The sequence below is a fragment of the Ailuropoda melanoleuca genome, chromosome X (genome assembly GCF_002007445.2).
Source record: "Ailuropoda melanoleuca isolate Jingjing chromosome X, ASM200744v2, whole genome shotgun sequence".
Lineage (NCBI taxonomy): Eukaryota > Metazoa > Chordata > Mammalia > Carnivora > Ursidae > Ailuropoda > Ailuropoda melanoleuca.
In genome coordinates, this window is record NC_048238.1 from 11,519,064 (window position 1) to 11,540,591 (window position 21,528).

Genomic DNA, 21,528 nt, shown 5'->3' on the forward strand with positions numbered 1-21,528 from the left:
ATAGACCAAGAACTTATTCATCTTATAACTGGAAGTTTGTATCTTTTGACCAACATCTCCCCATTTCTCTCACCCACAGCCCCTATCACTCTACTCTCTGCTTCTGTGAATTTCTTTTTTTTAGTTTCCACAAGTAAGTGATATCATACAATATTTGTCTCTGCTGCTTATTTTTAAATAGAATATATCGTGAAGCTTTTTAAAAGATAATATTTATTCTTAACTTAGAAAGCTTTAGTCAATACAGATACATATATATATGTTTATATTAATACAGTCACTAAGAATAATAGATAAAATTTTCATTACCATGGTAGAAATTATAAAAATTGTTTTCAGGTTTTAAATATGTAAGATAGAGAACATATTAAATATAATGACTGAGTCAAATATACTCAGTATTTGTTGTCCACATTAGCTGACCTGGCCTTATTCTTCTTTCATACTGCCTCCTAGCTCTTGTAATAACATAGCAGTCTAACTCAAACTTAATGGTGTTCACCCACAACAGTGCAGCTGGCTCAAAGGACATCATTTCTCATCCAACTTTGCTGCCAAAGTAGATTTTTCTCATGCCAAAAATCACAGTATCAAACTGATTATAGATAATCCTACGGACAGTCCCTATGCTCCTCCATGATAATGGCCAGTCCTCACTCACAGGTGTGGAAAAATCATGGAATTCCACAACAATTTCTGTTGTTCACCAACCTCCTACTCTGAGCCCAGAGCAGGGCTCAGCAAACTTGGCCCGTGGGCCAAATCTAATCCACCACCCGTTTTGTAAAGTTTTACTGGAACACAGCCACACCTACATACTGTCTATGGTTACTTTCACTACAAAAACAGAATTGAGTAGGTGTGACAGAGACTTTGTGGCTCACAGAGCCTAAAATATTTACTATCTGCCCCTTTACAAAAATGTTCCTGACCCATCATCCAGATCACTGAGTTTTTAAGAGAACTCATCCAAGAATTAATACATTTATCAAATCTGATTACAAGCAGAGTTTTTCACTTGCATCCCTGAGTTATATCTCTAGACCACAGGATCATTACATAAATTTAGTCTTAGACAAGTAACTGAGAAAGATTAAGCTGATCTTTACTGATTCTTTGTTCTTTCTCCATTACCTTTCCATCCCAGGCACTTACCCTGCAGCCCCCAATAAAACATCCCCTCCTTGGCAGGAGCACAGAGTTTTATTATAGTCCTATGATTGCCTTTAGTTTTAGTCATAGTTTTATTATTATCATCTAACATATTTATTGTTCAACAAGAATTTGTTAACTGAATTAATAAAAGAAAAATGTGGATCGGCATTTTCAAAACTATGTTGTGCAGAATGCTTGCCATCTTTGAAATGTACTTCATTAAAAGGATGGTCTATTTAAAAAACAAAAAACTCCTATGGTCAAATAAATTTGGAAAACAACAATACACATTATGTTCTCCTTCGGAAGCACCATAATTCACAGGAGCGTATTGAAGTTTTGGGGAGGAGGCTGATGTTAACAAAATGGCAGAGTAGACAGCTCCAAGCTCTTGTTCCCCCACAGAAACATCAAAAAGTAAATAGAAACTGTCAGAACTAATTTTGTCAGAGTTAACGCTAGAAAATAGTCAAAAGTTTGCTGTAACCAAGAGACTGCAGAATTAAGAAAAAGCTGATTTCAAACGGTAGGAAAATTTTGTGGCATTTTTTACTCACCCTTGCTGCATTCTGTCCCCAACAGTGGTTTGGATTTTGAATTAGTGGTAACCTGCATTCTCAGTGTGGAACCCTGGTCCTTGATTCTGGAAGGGGCAGAACAAACATTATTCACAAATTATTTTGTCTGCCTATTCTAACCAATGTCTTCTACCAGAAGGAATAATGCAAGGCACTTGTATTAGTTTGCTAGGGCTGTCACAACAAAATATCACAGACTGGGTATCTTAAACAATAGAAATTTACTTTCTCACAGTTCTGGAGGCTGTAAGTCTGAGATCCAGGTGTCAGCAGGATTGGTGTCTCCTGAGGACTATCTCCCTGGGTTGCTAACAGCCACCTTCTCACTCTGTCCTCACATGGTCTTTTCTCTGTGCACACATATCCCTGGCATCTCTTTTCTCCTCTTTTCATAAGGACACCCTTTATATCAGATTAGGGCCTACCCTGATGACCTCATATAACCTTAATTACCTCTTTAAAGATCTTCTTTCCAAATACAGATAAATTCTGAGGTACTGGAGGTTAGTACTTCAACATACGAATGTGGAGGGGCAGACACAATTCAGCCCATAACAGTGCGTACCTCTGTTCCACCTAACTGGGAACTCAGGATGGAAAAACAGCAAGTATTGATTGAAAACACTGCAAAAAAAACCCACTAAAAACCTTCAGATACCTGGGGCAAAAGACTACAGTTGAAATAGACAATAGACCATCTAAGGCCTGAGAGCTAAAGCTGAGGAAATTTTCTTAGGGAAATTAGGAAATTCAAATCAGCCACGTACGCAGGGGGATTTTTGAAATCCATGTGCATTTTCAGGGCAAGATGCATCCTCAGAAAAGACCTGAGCAGGGCCTAAGATTTCACCTTAGGATGATCTGTAGCTTCAGACTGGCTAGGTATTGAAGGAATGCCCAGCACAGAGGCAATCTGCATACTGGGAGAGGTGTGTTTCCTTTGGTTGGTTGGTTGGTTGGCTGATTTGTTAGCTCTTGGTGTTCATGGAAATCTCTGTCAAAACCCTCACTGAACACAAGCTGAGGAAAGGAGACTACAATGGCCACACGTGAGAAGGAATATAGTCTTTGTAAAAAGAGTTTGGGAAACAGATGTATTACTATATCCTTCAACAATCAAAACATCCTGCAAACTCTGGGGAAGGGAGAGAATCTGATATCCAGAGTTATCACATTATAATATTCAAATGTCCAGTTATCAACAAAAGTCACAAAGCATACAAAGTAACAGGAAAATATGTTCCATTCAAGGGAACAAAATAAATTAACAGAAATTATCACTGAGGAGATCCAGACATTACTAAACCAAGTCTTTAAAATAACTGTCTTAAATATGCTGAAAGGTCTAAAGAAAAACAAAACAAAGAATGAAAGGAAATCAGAAAAGTGATGGATGAAAAAAATGAGACTATCAATAAAGAGACAGAAAATATAAAGAAGAATCACACAGAAATTCTGGATCTGAAAAGTATAGTAATAGGAATGGAGAATTCACTAGAGGAGTTCAACAATAGATTTAAGCAGGAAGAAGAAAGAATCAGTAAACTTGAAGATGGGGCAATTGAATTACTGAATCTGAGGGGCATAAAGGAAGAAGAATGAAGAAAACTGAACAGATGCTTTGCCCAAGAATAGTAGAATACACATTTGACTTATGTTCACCAATGTGATACCACCAAATAGACCACCATATACATTCTAGAAGTTCAAGAAAGAGAAGAGGGACAGGAAGAGGTGGGAAGAACATTTGAATAGAGTATTTATTTATTTTTTTAAAGATTTTATTTATTTATTTGTCAGAGAGAGAGAGCAGGAGCAGGGGGATGAGGCAGAGGGAGAAGCAGGCTCCCTGCTGAGCAGGGACAGGGAGCCTGATGAGGGACTCGATCCCAGGACCCTGGGATCATGACCTGAGCCAAAGGCAGATGCTTAACTGACTGAGCCACCCAGGCGTCCCTTGAATACAGTATTTAAATAAACAGTGGCTCCCCAAACTTGATGAAAACATAAACCTACAAATTGAAAAACCTCAATGAACTGCAAGTAGGAAAACCCAAAGAGACCCACAGTTCTGAGAACCTTTATAATCAAACTGTTGAAAGCCAAAGAGAGTGAGAGGATTTTTAAAACAGCAAGAGAAAAACAATTCATTATTTATATGGGATTCCCCAATAAGATTATTAACTTATTTTTCAGTGAAACCTTGGATGCCAGAAGGCAATAGAATGATATATTTTAAGTGTTGGAAGGAAAAAAATGTTAACGGGGAGCTTGGGAGCTGATATCCAACAAAACTGTCTTTCACAAATAAAGAAGAAGTAAAGACATTTTCAGAGGAACAAAAACTGTAAGATTTCATTACAACCAGATCAACTCTATAAGAAGTGATGAAGGGAGTCCTTCAGGTTGAAATGAAAGGGCACTAGACAGTAACTCAAAACCTAATGAAATTAAAATTTCTGGTAAAGGTAAATACATGGGCAAATATAAAACAGTGTTATGGTAGTTTTTTGGTTTGTAACTCCACTTTTTATCTCCTCCAGGATTTAAGAGACAAATGCATTTAAAAGTTGCTAATCTATGCTATTGAGCACACAATGAATAAAGACACAATTTGTGACAACAGCATATAAAGGCAGGAGGATGGATTTGTACAGCAGTAGAGTTTCTGTATATTAAGTTGTATCAATTCATACTAAATTACTATTCATCACTATCACTATTACTATTCATACTAAATTATTATTAATTGAGGGTGTTAAATGTCATCCCCATGGCAACCACAAAGAAAATATTTAAGAAGTATACAAAAAAGAAAAAAAAGAGAATCAAAATGATTCACTGCAAAAAAGTCAAGTAAACACAAAAGAGGGTAGTAATAGAGGAAATGAGGGACAAAAAAGCTGTAAGATATATAGAGATCAAACACCAAATGGCAGATGTAAGTCATTCCTTATCAGTAATTACTTTCACTGTAAATGGACTAAACTCCCCAATCAAAAGACATAGACTGTAAGAATGGATAAAATAAAATATGATGCAAGTATATGTTATCTACAAGAGACTCACTTTAGATCCAAAGACACAAGTAGATTGACAGTGAAAAGATGGAAAAAGATATTCTATGCAAACAGTAACCAAAAGAGAACTGAGATGGTTATGCTAACATCAGACAAAATATACTATAAGTAAAAAATCTCTTAAAAGAGACAAAGATTTACATTATATGTTGATAAAAGGGTCAAATAATCAAGATGATATAACAATTCTAAAAGTAAATGCACCAAATAATGGAGCTCCCAAAATACATGAAGAAAACCTTGACAGAAACAATGGGAGAAATAATACTTCTATAATAATTGGAGACTTTAATACACCATTTTCAATAATGGATAGAGCATCTATACAGAGATCAGTGAGAAAATAGAGGATGTGAACAACACTATAAATCAACTAGACCTAACAAACATATATAGAATGCTCCACCCAACAACAGTAGAATTCTTCCTTCCTTCCTTCCTTCCTTCCTTCCTTCCTTCCTTCCTTCCTTCCCTTTCTTTTCTTTTTCTTTTCTTTTTTCTTTTCTTTCTCTTTCTCTTTCTTTAACTTCAATTAGCCAACACATAATACATCATTAGTTTCAGATGTAGTGTTCAATAATTCATCAGTTGTGTATAACACCCACCCAGTGCTCATCACATCTTGTACCCTCCTTAATGCCCATCACCCAGTTACCCCATCCCCCACCCACCTCCCATTCAGCAACCTTCAGTTTATTTCCCATAGTTAAAAGTCTCTCATGGTTTGTCTCCCTCTCTGATTTCTTCCCATCAGTTTTCCCTCCCTTCCCTTATGGTCCTCTGCACTGTTTATTATGTTCCACATATTTGTGAAACCATATGATAAATCACATTCTTCTCACGCGCACATGGAACATTCTCCAGGATAGACCTTATGTTGAACCACAAAATAAATCTTAATGAATTTTAAAATATTAAAATCATAAAAATTATCTCTTCCAACCATAGTGCAATGAAGCTAAAAAACAGTAATAAAGGGAAAACCAGAAAATTCACAAATATTTCAAAATTAACACACTGTTAAACAACCAATGGGTCATTGGCATTTTTCAAGGAGCTGGAACAAACAATCCTAAAATATGTATGGAACCAGAGAAGACCCTGAATCGCCAAGGGAATGCTGAAAAAGAAAAACAAAGCTGGGGGCATCCTGTTGCCTGACTTCAAGCTATATTGCAAAGCTGTGATCACCAAGATAGCATGGTATTGGCACAAAAACAGACACATAGACCAATGAAAGAGAATAGAAACTCCAGAAATGGAGCCTCAACTCTATGGTCAACTAATCTTTGACAAATCAGGAAAAAATATCCAATGGGAAAAAACCAGTCTCTTCAATAAGTGGTGCTGGGAAAATTGGACAGCTACATATAGAAGAATGACACTCGACCATTCTCTCACACCATACACAAAGATAAACTCAAAATGGGTGAAAGACCTCAATGTGAGACAGGAATCCATCAAAATTCTAGAGGAGAACACAGGCAGCAACCTCTTCAACCTCAGCCACAGCAACTTTTTTCAAGACACATGTTTAAAGGCAAGGGAAACAAAAGCAAAAATGAACTTGTGGGACTTCATCAAGATAAAAAGCTTCTGCACAGCAAAGGAACCAGTCCTGAGGCAACCCACAGAACGAGAGAAGATATTTGCAAATGACATTACAAATAAAGGGCTGATATCCAAGATCTATAAAGAACTTCTCAAACTCAATCCTCAAAAAACAAATAACCCAGTCAAAAACCAGGCAGAAGACATGAACAGACACTACTCCAAAGAAGACATACAAATGGCTAAAAGACACATGAAAAAATGTTCAACATCACTAGCCATCAGGGAAATACAAATCAAAACCACAATGAGATACCACCTTACACCACTTAGAATGGCAAAAATTAACAAGACAGGAAACAACAAATGTTGGCGAGGATGTGAAGAAAGGGGAACGCTCTTACACTGTTGGTGGGAATGCAAGCTGGTATAGCCACTCTGGAAAACAGTATGGAGGTTTCTCAAGGTGTTAAAAATAGAGCCACTCTCTGACCCAGCAATTGCACTACTAGGTATTTACCCCAAAGATACAGATGTAGTGAAAAGAAGGGACACATGCACCCCAATGTTCATAGCAGCAATGTCCACAATAGCCAAACTGTGGAAGGAGCTGAGATGCCCTTCAACAGATGAATGGATAAAGAAGATGTGGTACATATATACAATGGAATATTATTCAGCCATCAGAAAGGATGAATACCCACCATTTGCATCAATATGGATGGAAACAGAGGGGATTATGCTAAGTGAAGTAAGTCAAACAGAGAAAGACAATTATCATATGGTTTCACTCCTATGTGGGACATATGCAATAGCATGGTGGTCCATAGGGGAAGGGAGGGAAATCTGAAATGGGAGAAATAAGAGAGGGAGACAAACCATGAGAGACTATGGACCCCAGGAAACAAACTGAGGGTTTCAGAGGGGAGGGAGGTGGAGGGATGGGGTAACAGGATGATGGGTACTAAGGAGGGCACATGTTGTGATGAGCACCGGGTGTTATTCGCAACTAATGAATCATTGAATACTACATCAAAAACTAATGATGTACTATAGAGTGGCTAACTGAACATAAAAAAAACCCATGGGTTAAAGAAGAAATCAAAAGGGAAATTAGAAATGAATGAAAACAAAAACACAACATACCAAAACTTATGGGATGCACTGAAGGCAGTGCTCAGAGGGAAATTCATAATGTAAATGCCTGCATTAAAAAAGAAGAAAGATCTTAAATCAATAACCTAACCCTGTATCTTGAGGAACTAGGAAAAAAAAAAAAAGAGAAAATAAACCCATAGCTCTCCAAAATAGTAAATAAAAGAGTGGAGAAAAAAATAGAAAAGCAATTAAGAGAATCAACAAGACTAAAAGTTGGTTCTTTTAAAAGATCAACAAAAATTACAGACCTTTAGGTAGACTGACAAAGAAAAAGAGAGATGACTCCAATAACTAAAATCAGAAATAAAAGTGGGTGCATTACTACTGAACTTGCAGAAATAAAAAGAATTATCAGAGATTATAAACAAATTAGGTAACCTAGATGAAATGTACAAATACCTAGAAACACAAAAATTACCTAAACTGGCTTAAGATGAAATAGAAAATCTCAACAGACTATAACAAGTAAAGAGATTGAATTAGTAATCAAAAACCTTCCAACAAAGAAAAATTCAGGATAAGATGGCTTTGGTGGTGAAGTCTTCCAAACATTTAAAGAAAAATTAACACCAATGCTTCTCAAAGTCTTCCAAGAATTAAAAAAAAAAAGGGAAAGAACACTTCCAAACTTGTTCTATAAGGCCAACATTACCCTGATATCAAAGCCAGAGAAAAACACCACAAGAAAAAATCAAAGACCAATATCCTTCATGAATATAGATGCAAACATCCTCAAAAAAATATTAGCAAATAAAAGGGGCACCTGGGTGGCTCAGTTGGTTAAGCGTCCGACTCTTGATCTCGGCTCAGGTCACGATCTCAGGGTTGTGGGGTCGAGCCCCACATTGGACTCCATGCTGGGCATGGAGCCTGCTTAAATTCTCTCCCTCTTCTACTGCCCTCCCTCCCATGCATGCTCTCTCACTTTCTCTAAAAAAATATTAGCAAAAGAAATTCAACTGTTTGTTTTGAAGAGTCTGGTTTTTGTATGTTCATTTTTTTCTTTTTGATTCCACATATAAGTGAAATCATATGGTATTTGTCCTTCTCTATCTGATTTATTTTACTTAGCATAATACCCAACTAGGTTTCCACATTTCAAAAGAATGAAGTTGGACCTCTATAGCACACCACATACAAAAGTTATCTCAAAATGAATCAACAGCCTAAATATTAGAGGTGAAATCATTAAACTCTTAAAAGAAAACAGGGGTAAATCTTCATGACCATGGATTTGACCATTGATTTTTTTTTTGATGACATTAAAACACAAGCAACAAAAGAAAAAATAGGTAAGTTGGACTTCACCAAAACTAAAAACTGTTGTGCACCAAAGCACATTATCAAGAGAGTACAGACAACCTACTGCATGAGAGAAAATATTTGCAAATCATATATCTGATCAGGGTTTAATATCCACAACATATAAAGAACTCCTGCAACTCAACAACAGGAAGACAACCCACCGAATACAAAAATGGGCAAAGGACTTGAATAGACTTTTCTCCAAAATGATAGCCACTAATCACAAGAAAAGATACTCAATGTCATTAGTCATTAGGGAAATGAAAATCAAAACTACAATAAGATACCCCCTCACACCTACTTGGATGACTATGAACAAAACACAGAAAATGAGTGTTGACAAAGATGTGGAGAAATTGGAATACTCAAACATTGCTTGTGGCAATGTGAAATAGTGTAGCCACTGTACAAAACAGTATGACAGTTCCTTAAAAAGTTAAACACAGAATTAGCATATGACTCAGTAATTCCACTCCTGGGTATATATCCAAAGGAATTGAAAGTAGGAAGTCAAACACTTCATTGCAGCATTATCACAATAGCCAAAGGGTGAAAAAACCCCAGGTTTCCATTAACAGATGAATAAATAAACAAATTTTAGTATATACATACAATGATTATATAGTCATAAAAAGGAAAGAATTTCTGGTACATGCTTCAACATAAATGAACTTTGAGAGCATTATGTTAAGTGAAAGAAGCCAGAGACTAAGGACAAATATTATATGATTCCACTTAAATGAAGTACCTTGAATAGACAAATTCATAGAGACAGAAAGTAAATAAGAAGTTAACAGTGCTGGAGAGAGAGGAGAATGGGCAGTTATTGCCTAATGGTTACAAAGTGTCTGTTTGAAGCGATGGAAAAATTTTGGAAATAGATAGTGGTTAATGGTTGCCTAAATTTGGAGAAACCTATACTAAAGAAACTTGTCTAACCTTATACAACAGTGTTTTCCAAACTTGTCTGACCTTAGTAGTTTTATTAATGGGCTACAGTTAACATTTCAAGGAACCCTTTGGAAGACTGAAACAAAATACAAGTGACCTTGATTTTGACCGGGAGAAGAAATTAACTGTAGAAACAATTTTCCCTTGTTAAAGTGCAGACCACTTCAGCAGAACTCAAATAGGGCTGGAGAGTGTGCATTTCCAACAAGCTCCCAGGTGGCACTGATTCTGATCTTCCCACTACAGTTTGAGTAGCAGGGGATAAAACAGTTGGATGCATTATTAATTGTGATCCTATTCTTTCTTACAGCCAATTTGATCAAATGATCCAAAAGTGAAGATGTTAATAGACAATAATTGATAACTCTGTTATTTCTCCCAAGTAGCATCACTGTAGTTTCACTTGGGCTACCAAGACAAGTGCCTTACTCCAAAGAAGATAATCTGAGAGAGTGATATATAGCAACAAAGAGGATCAGTATAGGATGGGGGTTGTCATCTTTGTGCTGGGGGTCAGGGAAGGGAGCCTTTCTTCCAAATACACTGAAAGTATCTGACATCTATTTACCATATACCAAATCTACCTCCATTTTATATTTGAATTATATACTTGAGTTATGGCAATTTCATTCTTCTCATAAGAATATGGCAAAAAGATTCAATGCAATCCCTATCAAAATACCAACAACATTTCTCACAGAACTAGAACAAATAATACTAAAATTTATATGGAACCACAAAAGATCCCAAATAGCAAAAGCAATCTTTAGAAAGAAGAACAAAGCTGGAGGTATCACAATCCCAGATTTCAAGATATACTACAAATCTGTAGGAATCTAAACAGTATGGTACTGGCACAAAAAGAGATGCATAGATCAATGGAACAGAATAGAGAGCCTAGAAATAAACCCATGCTTATATGGTCAATTAATCTATGACAAAGGAGACAAGAATATACAGTGAGGAAAAGAAAGTCTTTTCAATAAATGATCCCTGGCAAACTGGACAGCTACATGCAAAAGAATGAAACCAGACCACTTTCTAATACCATACAAAAAAATTGACTCAAAATGGGTTTTTTGTTTGTTTGTTTTTGATTTTTTTAAAAGATTTTATTTATTTATTTGACAGAGAGACAGCCAGCGAGAGAGGGAACACAAGGAGGGGGAGTGGGAGAGGAAGAAGCAGGTTCCCAGGGGAGCAGGGAACCCGATGCAGGGCTCGATCCCAGGACCCTGGGATCACTCCCTGAGCTGAAGGCAGACACTTAACCACTGAGCCACCCAGGCGCCCTGGGGAGGTTATATGATTTATCTATGGTGGAATGCTAGCAAGTTACTAGGCCAGAACTCAGGTTTAATTTCTGGGTCAGATTCCTTTTAGATTCTTAAAGGCACTTCTTCCTATCCTTAAACTTTCCCTCTTTGGAAAAGGCTTGGTGGATTATATAACCAATGAGCTTAGATTTAGCGTTACCTATCTGCATCACACATACCTGTTCAAGAAATAAAAGCAAGTGTTTTTTTTTTTTACTTCTTTCCTCATACAAATATATGGCATAAATTGAAAAATAGAACAATTAACTTACATTTATAGTATAAAATCTCCTAGTAGCAATCAGTGCCTTAAAATATATAAGAATTTCAGTAAGATACAATAAGGCTTTAAAAAGAATAATTTTAGAACACTTGAGAGAAATTTCCAATGAAAGAAAGATAAATTCAAAGTTAGAATTCAAGTGAAAAGATAGTTTTTCAATACTGTAAATGTTTTATTGAAAGTGCAATATACCATTTGCTCTTATTGAAACTGTTCATTTACTAAATCTGGATGGATAATGAAAAATCTTCATGGTCTGTTTGTCTATCTATGGGTTAAAGACCTAAATGTGAGACCTGAAACCGTAAAAATCCTAGAAGAGAACAGAGATAGTCATTTCTTTGACATCAGCTGTAGCAACATTTTTCTAGATATGTCTCCTAAAGCAAGGGGAAAAAAAGCAAAAATTAGCTATTTAGGACTACATCAAAAAAAGCTTTTGCACAATGAAGGAAACCATCAGCAAAACAAAAAGGCAACCTATTGAATGGGAGAGGATATTTGCAAATGATATGTTCAATAAGGGGTTAATATCCAAAACATATAGAGAATTTATACAACTCAACACCATAAAAACAAACAACCCAATTAAAAAACGGGTAGAGGATCTGAATAGACATTTTTCCAAAGAAGACATCCAGACAGCCAACAGACACATGAAAAAGTGCTCAACATCACTAATCATCAGGGAAATGCAAATCAAAACTACAATGAAATATTACCTTACACCTGTGAGAAAGGCTAAAATCAAAAAGACAAGAAATAACAAGTGTTGGTGAGGATGTGGGGGAAAAAAGGAACTCTTATACACTATTGGTGGGAATGCAAATTGGTATAGCTACTGTGAAAAACAGTATGGAGGTTCCTCACAAACTTAAAAATAGAACTGCCATAAGATCCAATGATTCCACTACTGGGCATTTACCAAAGAAAACGAAAACATTAATTTGAATATATGCAGCCCTATGTTTATGGCAGCATTATTTAAAATAGCCAAGATATAGAAGCAAACATAAGAGTCCATCGATAGATGAATGGATAAGGAAGATGTGGTACACACACACACACACACACACAGAGGAATATTATGTAGCCATAAAAAGGATGAGATTGTGCAATTTGCAACAACATGGATGGACCTGGAGGGTATTATACTAAGTGAAATAAACCAGATTGAGAAAGACAAATACTACATGATTTCACTCATATGTGGAATATAAAAAAATGAATAAACAAACAAAAGCAGAATCAGCCCTGTAAACATAGAGAACAAACTAATGGTTGCCAAAGGGTGTGGGAGACAGGCAAAATGGGTGGGGGGGGCGGAGATACAGACTTCCAGTTATGAAATGAATAAATCACATGAATAAAAGGTACAGCATAAGGAATATAGTCAATGATATTATAAATATCAATGTATGGTGATAGATGGTACCTATACTTGTGAGCATAGCACAGTGTTTAAACTTGTCAAATCACTATCCTATATTCCTGCAACAAATAGGACATTGTGTGTCACACTCAAATAATAAAAAAGAATAAGGCAAAAAATTAAGGGAGAAAGAGAGTGATAAAGAAAGGGAAAGAGGGAAGGAGAGAGGGAAAATGAGAGAGAAGAGACAAAGTTTGTAAAGAAGGAAGGGGATAAACTGTGATATGATATATTAGATGTCTACATAATTCTTTTCCCTGTCTAGTTCTCATCCAATTCAATTTGGAATATCATAACTTTGCTGATAAAACCAAAGACATGAGGTTAACTAGTCTTAACTCTTTCTACAGCTTATAGAACACATTCATTCACTGGCGAGCACGTTAAGATGTGTCCTTGTTAATTAGAACACTTAGGAGATTACGGGGCTAAAATACATGCCTCAAATGAATAAATAAAATCTTTAAAAAATAAAATAAAATATAGATGAAAGGTTGTGCTGGCACATATCAGGATAATAAAAGTGAAAAACAGTTCTATCATTTAACTCAAAGAACTAGCAGGCCAACTCCCAGTAGCTTCTCTCATTAAGATAATTCCATTGGCCTCAGACATTTCATCCCCGCAGTTAAGAAAAGCATCCCTGGGGCGCCTGGGTGGCACAGCGGTTGGGCGTCTGCCTTCGGCTCAGGGCGTGATCCCGGCGTTATGGGATCGAGCCACATCAGGCTCCTCCACTATGAGCCTGCTTCTTCCTCTCCCCACTCCCCCTGCTTGTGTTCCCTCTCTCGCTGGCTGTCTCTGTCTCTGTAGAATAAAAAAAAAAAAAAATTTAAAAAAAAAAAAAGAAAAGCATCCCTAAAGTTAGGCAATTTCTGCCTCTTACGAACTCTGCAACGTTGGGAAAATTGACTACCTTTGTGTCTCAGCTTCCTCATCTATAAGATGGGGGACGTGGTAGCACCTAATTACTGAAGAATGAATACGGCATTCACTGGCACACAGCAAGGTTTTAATATGTATCAGCTCTTAATATATGCATGTGCTAATCCCGCATCAAAAAACTGCCTTTTCTTCTTTCCAAGATTTTATATCCAAATGCAAATGAAACTTGAGACAATGCCTCAGATTGAAGAGGTTAGATATAAAGGATCAAATTATCCCAGAAATATATAAACCAGTGGAAAGTACCACGGTTGGCAGGTCAGGAGGGAAACAGGTTACAGTGTAATAAATGCAGTGCAGCAAAGTGGTTAAAAGTTTAGGTTTTTTTGGAATCAGAATGATAAGGCATGGAGTGTCAGCTTTTCTAATTACTGTGGCAGGACTTCAAACAAGTTACTTAACCTGTCTCACCCCCAGTTTCCCCATCTGAAAACGTACTGGTGCAGTAAAACAATTCCTCTTTTGTGAGCATTAAACTAGATACTTTTTAAAATGTGCTTAATACAGTGTGTCAATATGTGGTAGCTTTTAAAATATCTTGAGGTCCAGCAATATACTCACACTTCCATTTACTGGGCAGGATAAAAATAAATATATTACGGTATGATCCAGCCTCCTAAATGCTTGCAAGCCAATTGGGGAGGCTGGACAAATGGATAATGTGCAGAAGACAATCTATATTTGAATTTTCAAATTCCTCTTGTTAAGATGACATTTCTCTTTTTCCTGTTTCTTTATCCCTCATCATTCATTTTCTTATCTTGCACATAAAAATTCATGAAAGTTTTCCATCTTGAGTTGGGCTATTTAAAATGAAATATTTTATTGTGAAGAGAAGAAAAAAAGCACACATACACAATTTCTCATGACTTGCTTCTACCTTGTCTAAATTTATTTCTTATTAGCAGAAAAATATATTTGTTATAGAATAGAATTTTATGGCCAAGGAAGAGACTCATTTTTTAGTTTTGATTTGAGTAACCAAAAGAGAAAAACAAATCAAGCAGAGTAGAAAGTGACTCTGGAGAAGAGGTCATCCTGGCAGATGCTGAAATAAGAGGGGAAGGGATGAACTCAAAGGCTTGGAATATCTCAAAGACGTAGGCTGAAAAATGTTTTGGTAATGGGAGGGTGCCTGTGATTCTATACCTACAAATATATAAAAAAATAAAACACAACTGTCTTTCATTAAAAAACAGAAAAGTTAGTTATGTTAAGAAAAAAGCTTAACACACCTCTTTTACTGAAAGTTCTTCCCTGGAGACTTTAATTAGCTGTTCAGCCTCAGTCTCCTTTCCTCAAAAGAAAGGGGTGGAGAGCCCACCAACTTGTAGAGTTTTAAAAAAATGATGCCCAAGTGCCACCACAGCTGTGTTTTACTACCAGCCTGAGGGGGAGATCTCAACCTAAACTCCTCCTCACTTAGATCCTAGTGGCTTGTCGGGTACAGAGCTAATTGGAGTGTAGACTACACTAGGTTGCTGAGACAGTGTCGAGTGAAGAGAAACAATTTTCCACTGGGGAAAGCAGCAAGTGAATAGATGGTTCATAGCAGTGTGTTCTTATCTCAGAACGCATTAGGGGGTAACTACAGGAGGGCAATAAATATATTCCCCAGAACAGCATGAAACTGGAAATCATTAGACAATGATACATATCATCGAAGGGCAAAGGGTCTGTGGCCATACCTCCCGAACACACCTGTTGTCATCTGATCACAGACACAAAGCAGAAAAGGGTCTGATTAGTGCTTGGGTGGGAGACCAAGGGCAAGAGCAAAAGAGAACTAGCCCCAGGTCTCTGGAGAAAAAAGTGGGTTCTCTACTGAAAGCACATTGAGAATAAATAACCCTTGCTTTACAATCTGGGCATTAAGTGACATCTCTGAGTTTATTTCTTAAAATCAGCTCATTTTCTCTGGTTTCGTATTTCTGTACATCATTTTTCACTGGGGGTCAGAGGATATAAAGAATGAATGGGGGTAAATTCAAAGGTATCAAGAGAATCAATTAGACCCACTGATTTAAAAGGTGTCATGCAAAAAGAAGTGGATATTTCTGACTCACTCGCAGTTCAAAACGCAGCTGTATTTGAACTCATGACCCTGGCTGTTTCATCACCGTGGGGCACCCACTGTCGATGTCTACAATGTTGATGAGCCTCAGGTGGAAGAAAGCCACCCACCCAAAAGGCTATTTTGATAGCAACTACTGACAGTGAATTCAATTTAATAGTCTCCAGCTTGTATTTTCTAAATCCAAAACTCCGCTGGTAAGTTATCATTGCTTAACTGTCATTATTCGAAATACTAGTGGGAATGTTATCACTCTGAAACTCTGGGTAAAACATTTTTGCTTTTCGTTTTTTGATTTTTTTTTTTTGCAATCTCACCATCATTTTAATTTAGTTTACATTTCTAGTCATTTGCACAGATGTTGATGGAGCTGTATTTTTCTTCAATGTCTATTGCAATATTCTTATTGCATTCTGCAGGTCCTCCAGTAAACGTTACTTGCAATATTTTTATCAACAGTTTTGGATCAGTCACAGAAACCACCATGGTAAGTGCTACAATGCCACTGGCAAGAGAAAAACATGACTTGATTATGCCATGAACACAACCTGTCAAATTTTCTATTTATTGTTCAACTTGCAGGGCCTCCTGTAAATGTTACCTGCAACATATTTATCAACAGCTTTGGGTCAATAGCAGAAACTACAATGGTGAGTGGGACTGAGCATTGAAGCCATCGTGTGAAGGAATGGGATATGGGATCGACGAAGCACTGTTTTATATTGTGGGACACTTACTGAATGCCAATTTCCAAGTTCACTTACCTTAGAAAGTGATTATTTATACACTTTCACTTTAGAAAGTCACTAGTCAAATGTTCATTGCTTCAAATTCAATAATATTTTATCCATCATGCCAGAGAAATTTTGAAAACACTTGCTCTTTGGTTGCATTTAGGTAGAATTATCAGTAATAAGCATAGTGTAACATTAAGGCTATTTAAATATTTCTATCTCTAATGTTTCAGAAATATGAATTTCAAAGTTTGGGAGACATATTTTATAGCCAGTCATTTTCATATAATGGAAGTTTTAACACAGTCAAGCCTCACATATTCTACATTTAAGATACATGCCAAAGGGGCTGACCTTACAATACACACACACAAACACACACACACACACACACACACACAGGCACACACACACACAATCTTGTTGGCAGAAGAAAGTAGTCCCAAGTCCATAGCAATTACATCACATGCATGGCTCCCTACCCCCCAACAAAAAAACTCAATAAACATAAAACTAATTATAAGCTCATCATAATGTATGTGCAAACATGTTTCATGTACATGAAAAAGATTTCAGATACTATAAAATCCACCAATATTCCTTATAAATGTCATGGTGATGGTGTTGCCTGTGACATAGCCTACTAGATCAATAGTCTTACAGTGCTAGGCAATAGTGTGGAGACTGACTTTTGGGTAAAATTTCTTCTTGGTCCTCATACGATTTATTTTAAGTCCTAAATCAATTGGCTGGTTCTAATTTTCATGACTATGTAAAGTACACAGCCATATTATTGGATGAAGTCAAAATAAAATAGAGTTCAGCTTGACTAAGTACTATGGTGGCTGATGTCCTAGAAACACTCACGTGAAATAATGAACATAATGGCATTGAGAAGTAAAAAATAGTGTTTCCTTGTCTTTATAAATTTTCTCTTTTAAGCTACTGGGATTGTGTTTAACAAATTACTGTACTTTTTGGTGTCCTTGAGCTAGAAAAAGTAATTTAGCTTTTACCATTCCTTTTCACTGGCAAAATTAGACATAATGAAACTCTACTACCCATTTTAATATTACTGACACAGCATTGTCCAGAAATGAGCCTTCTGGTGCTCTGACAGGATGTAGTGCATTATGAATTTTACTCAGATAAGATAGTTTTGATAGGGTTATTAAATGACTCACAAGAAAAGGTAAACATAGAAAGACTAATCCAGCTCTGGGCTTGGCATTCAGTTTCTGTCTCTCCCCTCTTGGTTTTTTCCTAAGAACAGAGGGGCAAATCTTCTAGCAGCCCAAATCACTGTCACCAACTTTACACGATGGCATTCAATGACGATATTTGCACGACCTAATGCTGATTGCATTAATTAGAATCCTAAGTTGCTTTGATTAAATCTCCTCATTGCATTTATCCTCAATCAAAAATGTAAATGTGCACCTTTCAATGTTTATTAATGCAAGAAAAAGCTAAACATTCACGGAGATGAAAACGGAAACTTTGGATGTCCTTGTTTTCCTGTCTTTAATAGCTACCGAAGGTGTTTAATAAATGGGCTGCTTAGGTGCTTTCTGGCCACTTATTAAGGTGTCCTTTGTCATTTTCCTATGAGAAAACTTGGAAATCATTGCTCAAGTGTAAAATGAACAGCCTGCCTATCTTGCCGTGTGCATCTTTTACTTCTTAGCTTTTGATGGAATGACAAACTTCATGTGGCTTTCAAAAAGGATCTTTTCATTTCTTCAATTAAAGCTTTTGTGTGAAACTAAAATACTTTTTGAAACTCTATCATGCTTAATAAATCCTCATGCTATGTAGGGTAGGGACCGGCCAACATTTTTTCTGTAAAAGGCCAGACAGTAAGTACTTAAAACTTTGAGGGCCTGACAGTCTCTGTCACCACTACTCAGTTTCGCCCTTTGGACAGGAAAGCAACCATAAACAATAGTAAGCAACTGGGTGTGGCTATGCTCCAAAAAGCAGGCTGTGGCCAAACTTGGCCTGCAGGCCATAGATGGCCAACCCTGGACCTGAGACATCAGTATTTAAATAGATGTTAATTGGATGCTCATAAGAACAGGAGAGTTGCTCCATCTTGAAAGAGTCTATCTTGCCAGACCCGTGGGGCCCTGCCTGGGAATCCACCCTCTGCACCCACAGAATATCATCGCAACCCAAGCTCACCTTACCCAAACCTTGAGATTCCACCACCCATGAATTGACCCACACTTTCACAAATTTTGACTGAAAGAAAATTGGTCAAAACAGTGAAACAGAATGAGATTTTTCTCTGAACTGTGTTTAATTGAAGTCAGAAGATCAGACCCTTAGTTTTTCTGCACGGTAACGTATGTGGTCACTGAGGACAGGGCTCAGTGTTATTGGGGAGCAATAATAATTTTGCTTTCTCTCTGGAAGGAGTTTTTCCAAGAATGCCTCAGAATTTTGAGTTTCTAAACACGTTGATTTTTCGCCTTTTCCCTCATGCCCTGTTCTCACTCTATAACCCCGATAGCATTATTGAAGGATCCAGTTGGGGTATTTGTTTGTTTCTAAATAAGAGACAATGACTATCCATTTGAAGAACTCAGGATGACTTTCTTCTGGTGTTATCGAGTTTGCCCCTCTTATGTTTGATGTTATCTCACTAAATTATTATTGGTACTACTTGCCCACAAAGAATAGGTTCACTTACAGACCTGATACTGCCTCTCACTCCTCTGATCTGTTAGTGTTGAAGATATGTCATCGGAAGACATCGTATTTGTGTTATTCTAAGGAAAATTTTTATGAATAATTATGATGATATACATTATTCCAAAATACACACTTTTTTTTTAAGTAGCTTCCACGCCCGGCGTGGAGCCCAACCTGGGTCTTGAACTCATGACCCTGGGATCAAGACCTCAGTTGAGATCATGAGTCAGATGCTTAAATGACTGAGCCACCCAAGCGCCCCTAAAATACAACCTTTTCTTCATAAAAAGTCATGAGAATCTGTTGATGGTCATTGCTAGTTGACCCCGTATTAAGAGATTTCAGTAGAACAATTTTTTTTTTGTGGTTCCAAATGACTTAGGAGACTAGTAAGGGATGTGTGATGAAACAGGTTATATTTTGTCTTGACACTGTCAGTTTACCATTTCTTTTTCTTTCTTTCCCCCTTTTCTTTAGCTGCTGGTGGCAAGTGAATTTAGAGGATTGGGGAGTGTATTGCAACTCCCACTTTCCTGATATAAAGACATGCTTTGGGAATATTATAATGTCAGTAAAGGTCAAGAGTATTTGCATACCATCTGCATGCAGCTCTCCCCAAGGCTGGGCCATCAGAAAATGAAGAAGAGATAGTCTCAAAGGATGTGGGTGGATAGAATATGGCTTGGACCTGTGGGTGCTGGAACACTCCCCATGCCACAGTAGCAGATCCTGTCTCCCTCCTCGTTTAACAGATTTGAGGTGGGGGAGAAAGAGCTCAAAATGCATAAATGTCTTCCCTCAGAGAGTATCTCCACAATATGATTCCAGCTCCCCCAAAACTTGTCCCCCAAAGATAAGTTCCATATGCTCTGCTGGTTACTGCTGCAGGGTGAAGCGGTTTTTATCTGTGATCTGAAATCACTTTCTGAGGAAGTGGATAAGAGGTAGACAGCCCCTTAGGAGGACGCCTGCAGTGCCGGAGCTGCTGAACTAACACTGTGGGCTCCCTTTCATTCTATAGCTGCATCAGCAATTCATGAGGAGATACTAACTTAGCAGGAAGAACAGGTAGCTACATTTCTTATTTCTGACTTCTTAAGGAAGAACCAAGAGTCTACCCCAAGCCTGGCATTTTGTGAAACTGAGATAGAAGGTGACCTTGGTCTCTAAATTAACAGTGCAATGTTAAAGCCTGAATTCATCATAATACAACTGCACCCCCCCCCATGATCTCAAATTCAAGGCTAACTTCCCATATCAAAGCTAGCACAGACTCAGGAGGATGAAAATTTTACTGCAGTGTAGCCAGAGGTAAAAACCAAAGGGTGACTAACATAACATAATAAAAAATTATTATAAAATAAAAAAATAAAATAGTAGAGCCCCAAAAAATAAAAAAAAATCAAAACAAAAATTTACTACTGAAATAAATAAATAAATAAATAAATAAATAAATAAATAAAACAAACCAAAGAGCCACATGGTACTGTGGGGAATCAACAAAGCATATCCTTGTGGTTGATAACTTTGTAACATAATTGGATTGAGAAATGTATACATATAAAAATATAAGAGAGTAACAGTAAGGTTTAATACGAGTATATATGAGACAGAGTGGCAATCTCTGTGCATAAATGCTAGACCAAAAACAATAGTACCCAAATAATTCAATTTAAGGAAACCATCTGTGGCACAGGCATATCATTAGAAGGTAATAGAAAAAGTGAAACTTTAGAAATAATAAACTCGATGTGAAATAATAGTATGGAATATAGGTACTTGCAGTACCTGTGTTAAGAATATAATAAAGATTATATGACTCACACACAGCATTTGAAAAAATACATACATATTTGCATATATATATATATATATTTTAATTTGAATGTTTTCATGACCTAATCTAATACCCAGAGAGTCAATCATAGGAAAATAAATTTTAATATGAGGAAATATGACATTTATTTGAAGTAGAATATGTCTCTGTAGAGAGAAGGCAGTGTAAAAGAAAATTCAGTCTGCATTTAAGTATGTCTCTCAATATTTACTCCGCCCTTAATATTTTATTAAACCTAGAAGTAAACACAAAGACAAAGAAAAACTACAGAAGCATATAACTATCTCTTGTGGTTTGGAATATCATGAGGAAATAAACTTATCTCTAAATAAACAGAGATGATGGACAGAGAAATCACATGTGTCAAATTTTTACCCTACACTGAAAATCATAGTGAATTGAGAGAATTACAGAGGTGCAGCCCCAGAAAAT

General features: G+C 36.8%; 1 protein-coding gene across 3 annotated transcripts in view; it reads left to right on the forward strand.

The window, feature by feature from the left end:
• Positions 1-21,528, forward strand: part of GLRA2 (glycine receptor alpha 2) — a 180,779-nt gene that overhangs the window by 30,875 nt on the left and 128,376 nt on the right. For 2 of the 3 annotated variants that reach the window (XM_034648835.1, XM_002925346.3), the window contains one exon: positions 16,248-16,315. In XM_034648835.1, the coding sequence (XP_034504726.1) occupies positions 16,248-16,315 (68 nt within the window). Of the gene's footprint in view, positions 1-16,247; positions 16,316-16,410; positions 16,479-21,528 lie in introns of all 3 variants that reach the window. The other variant, XM_002925347.3, reaches the window with a different exon arrangement.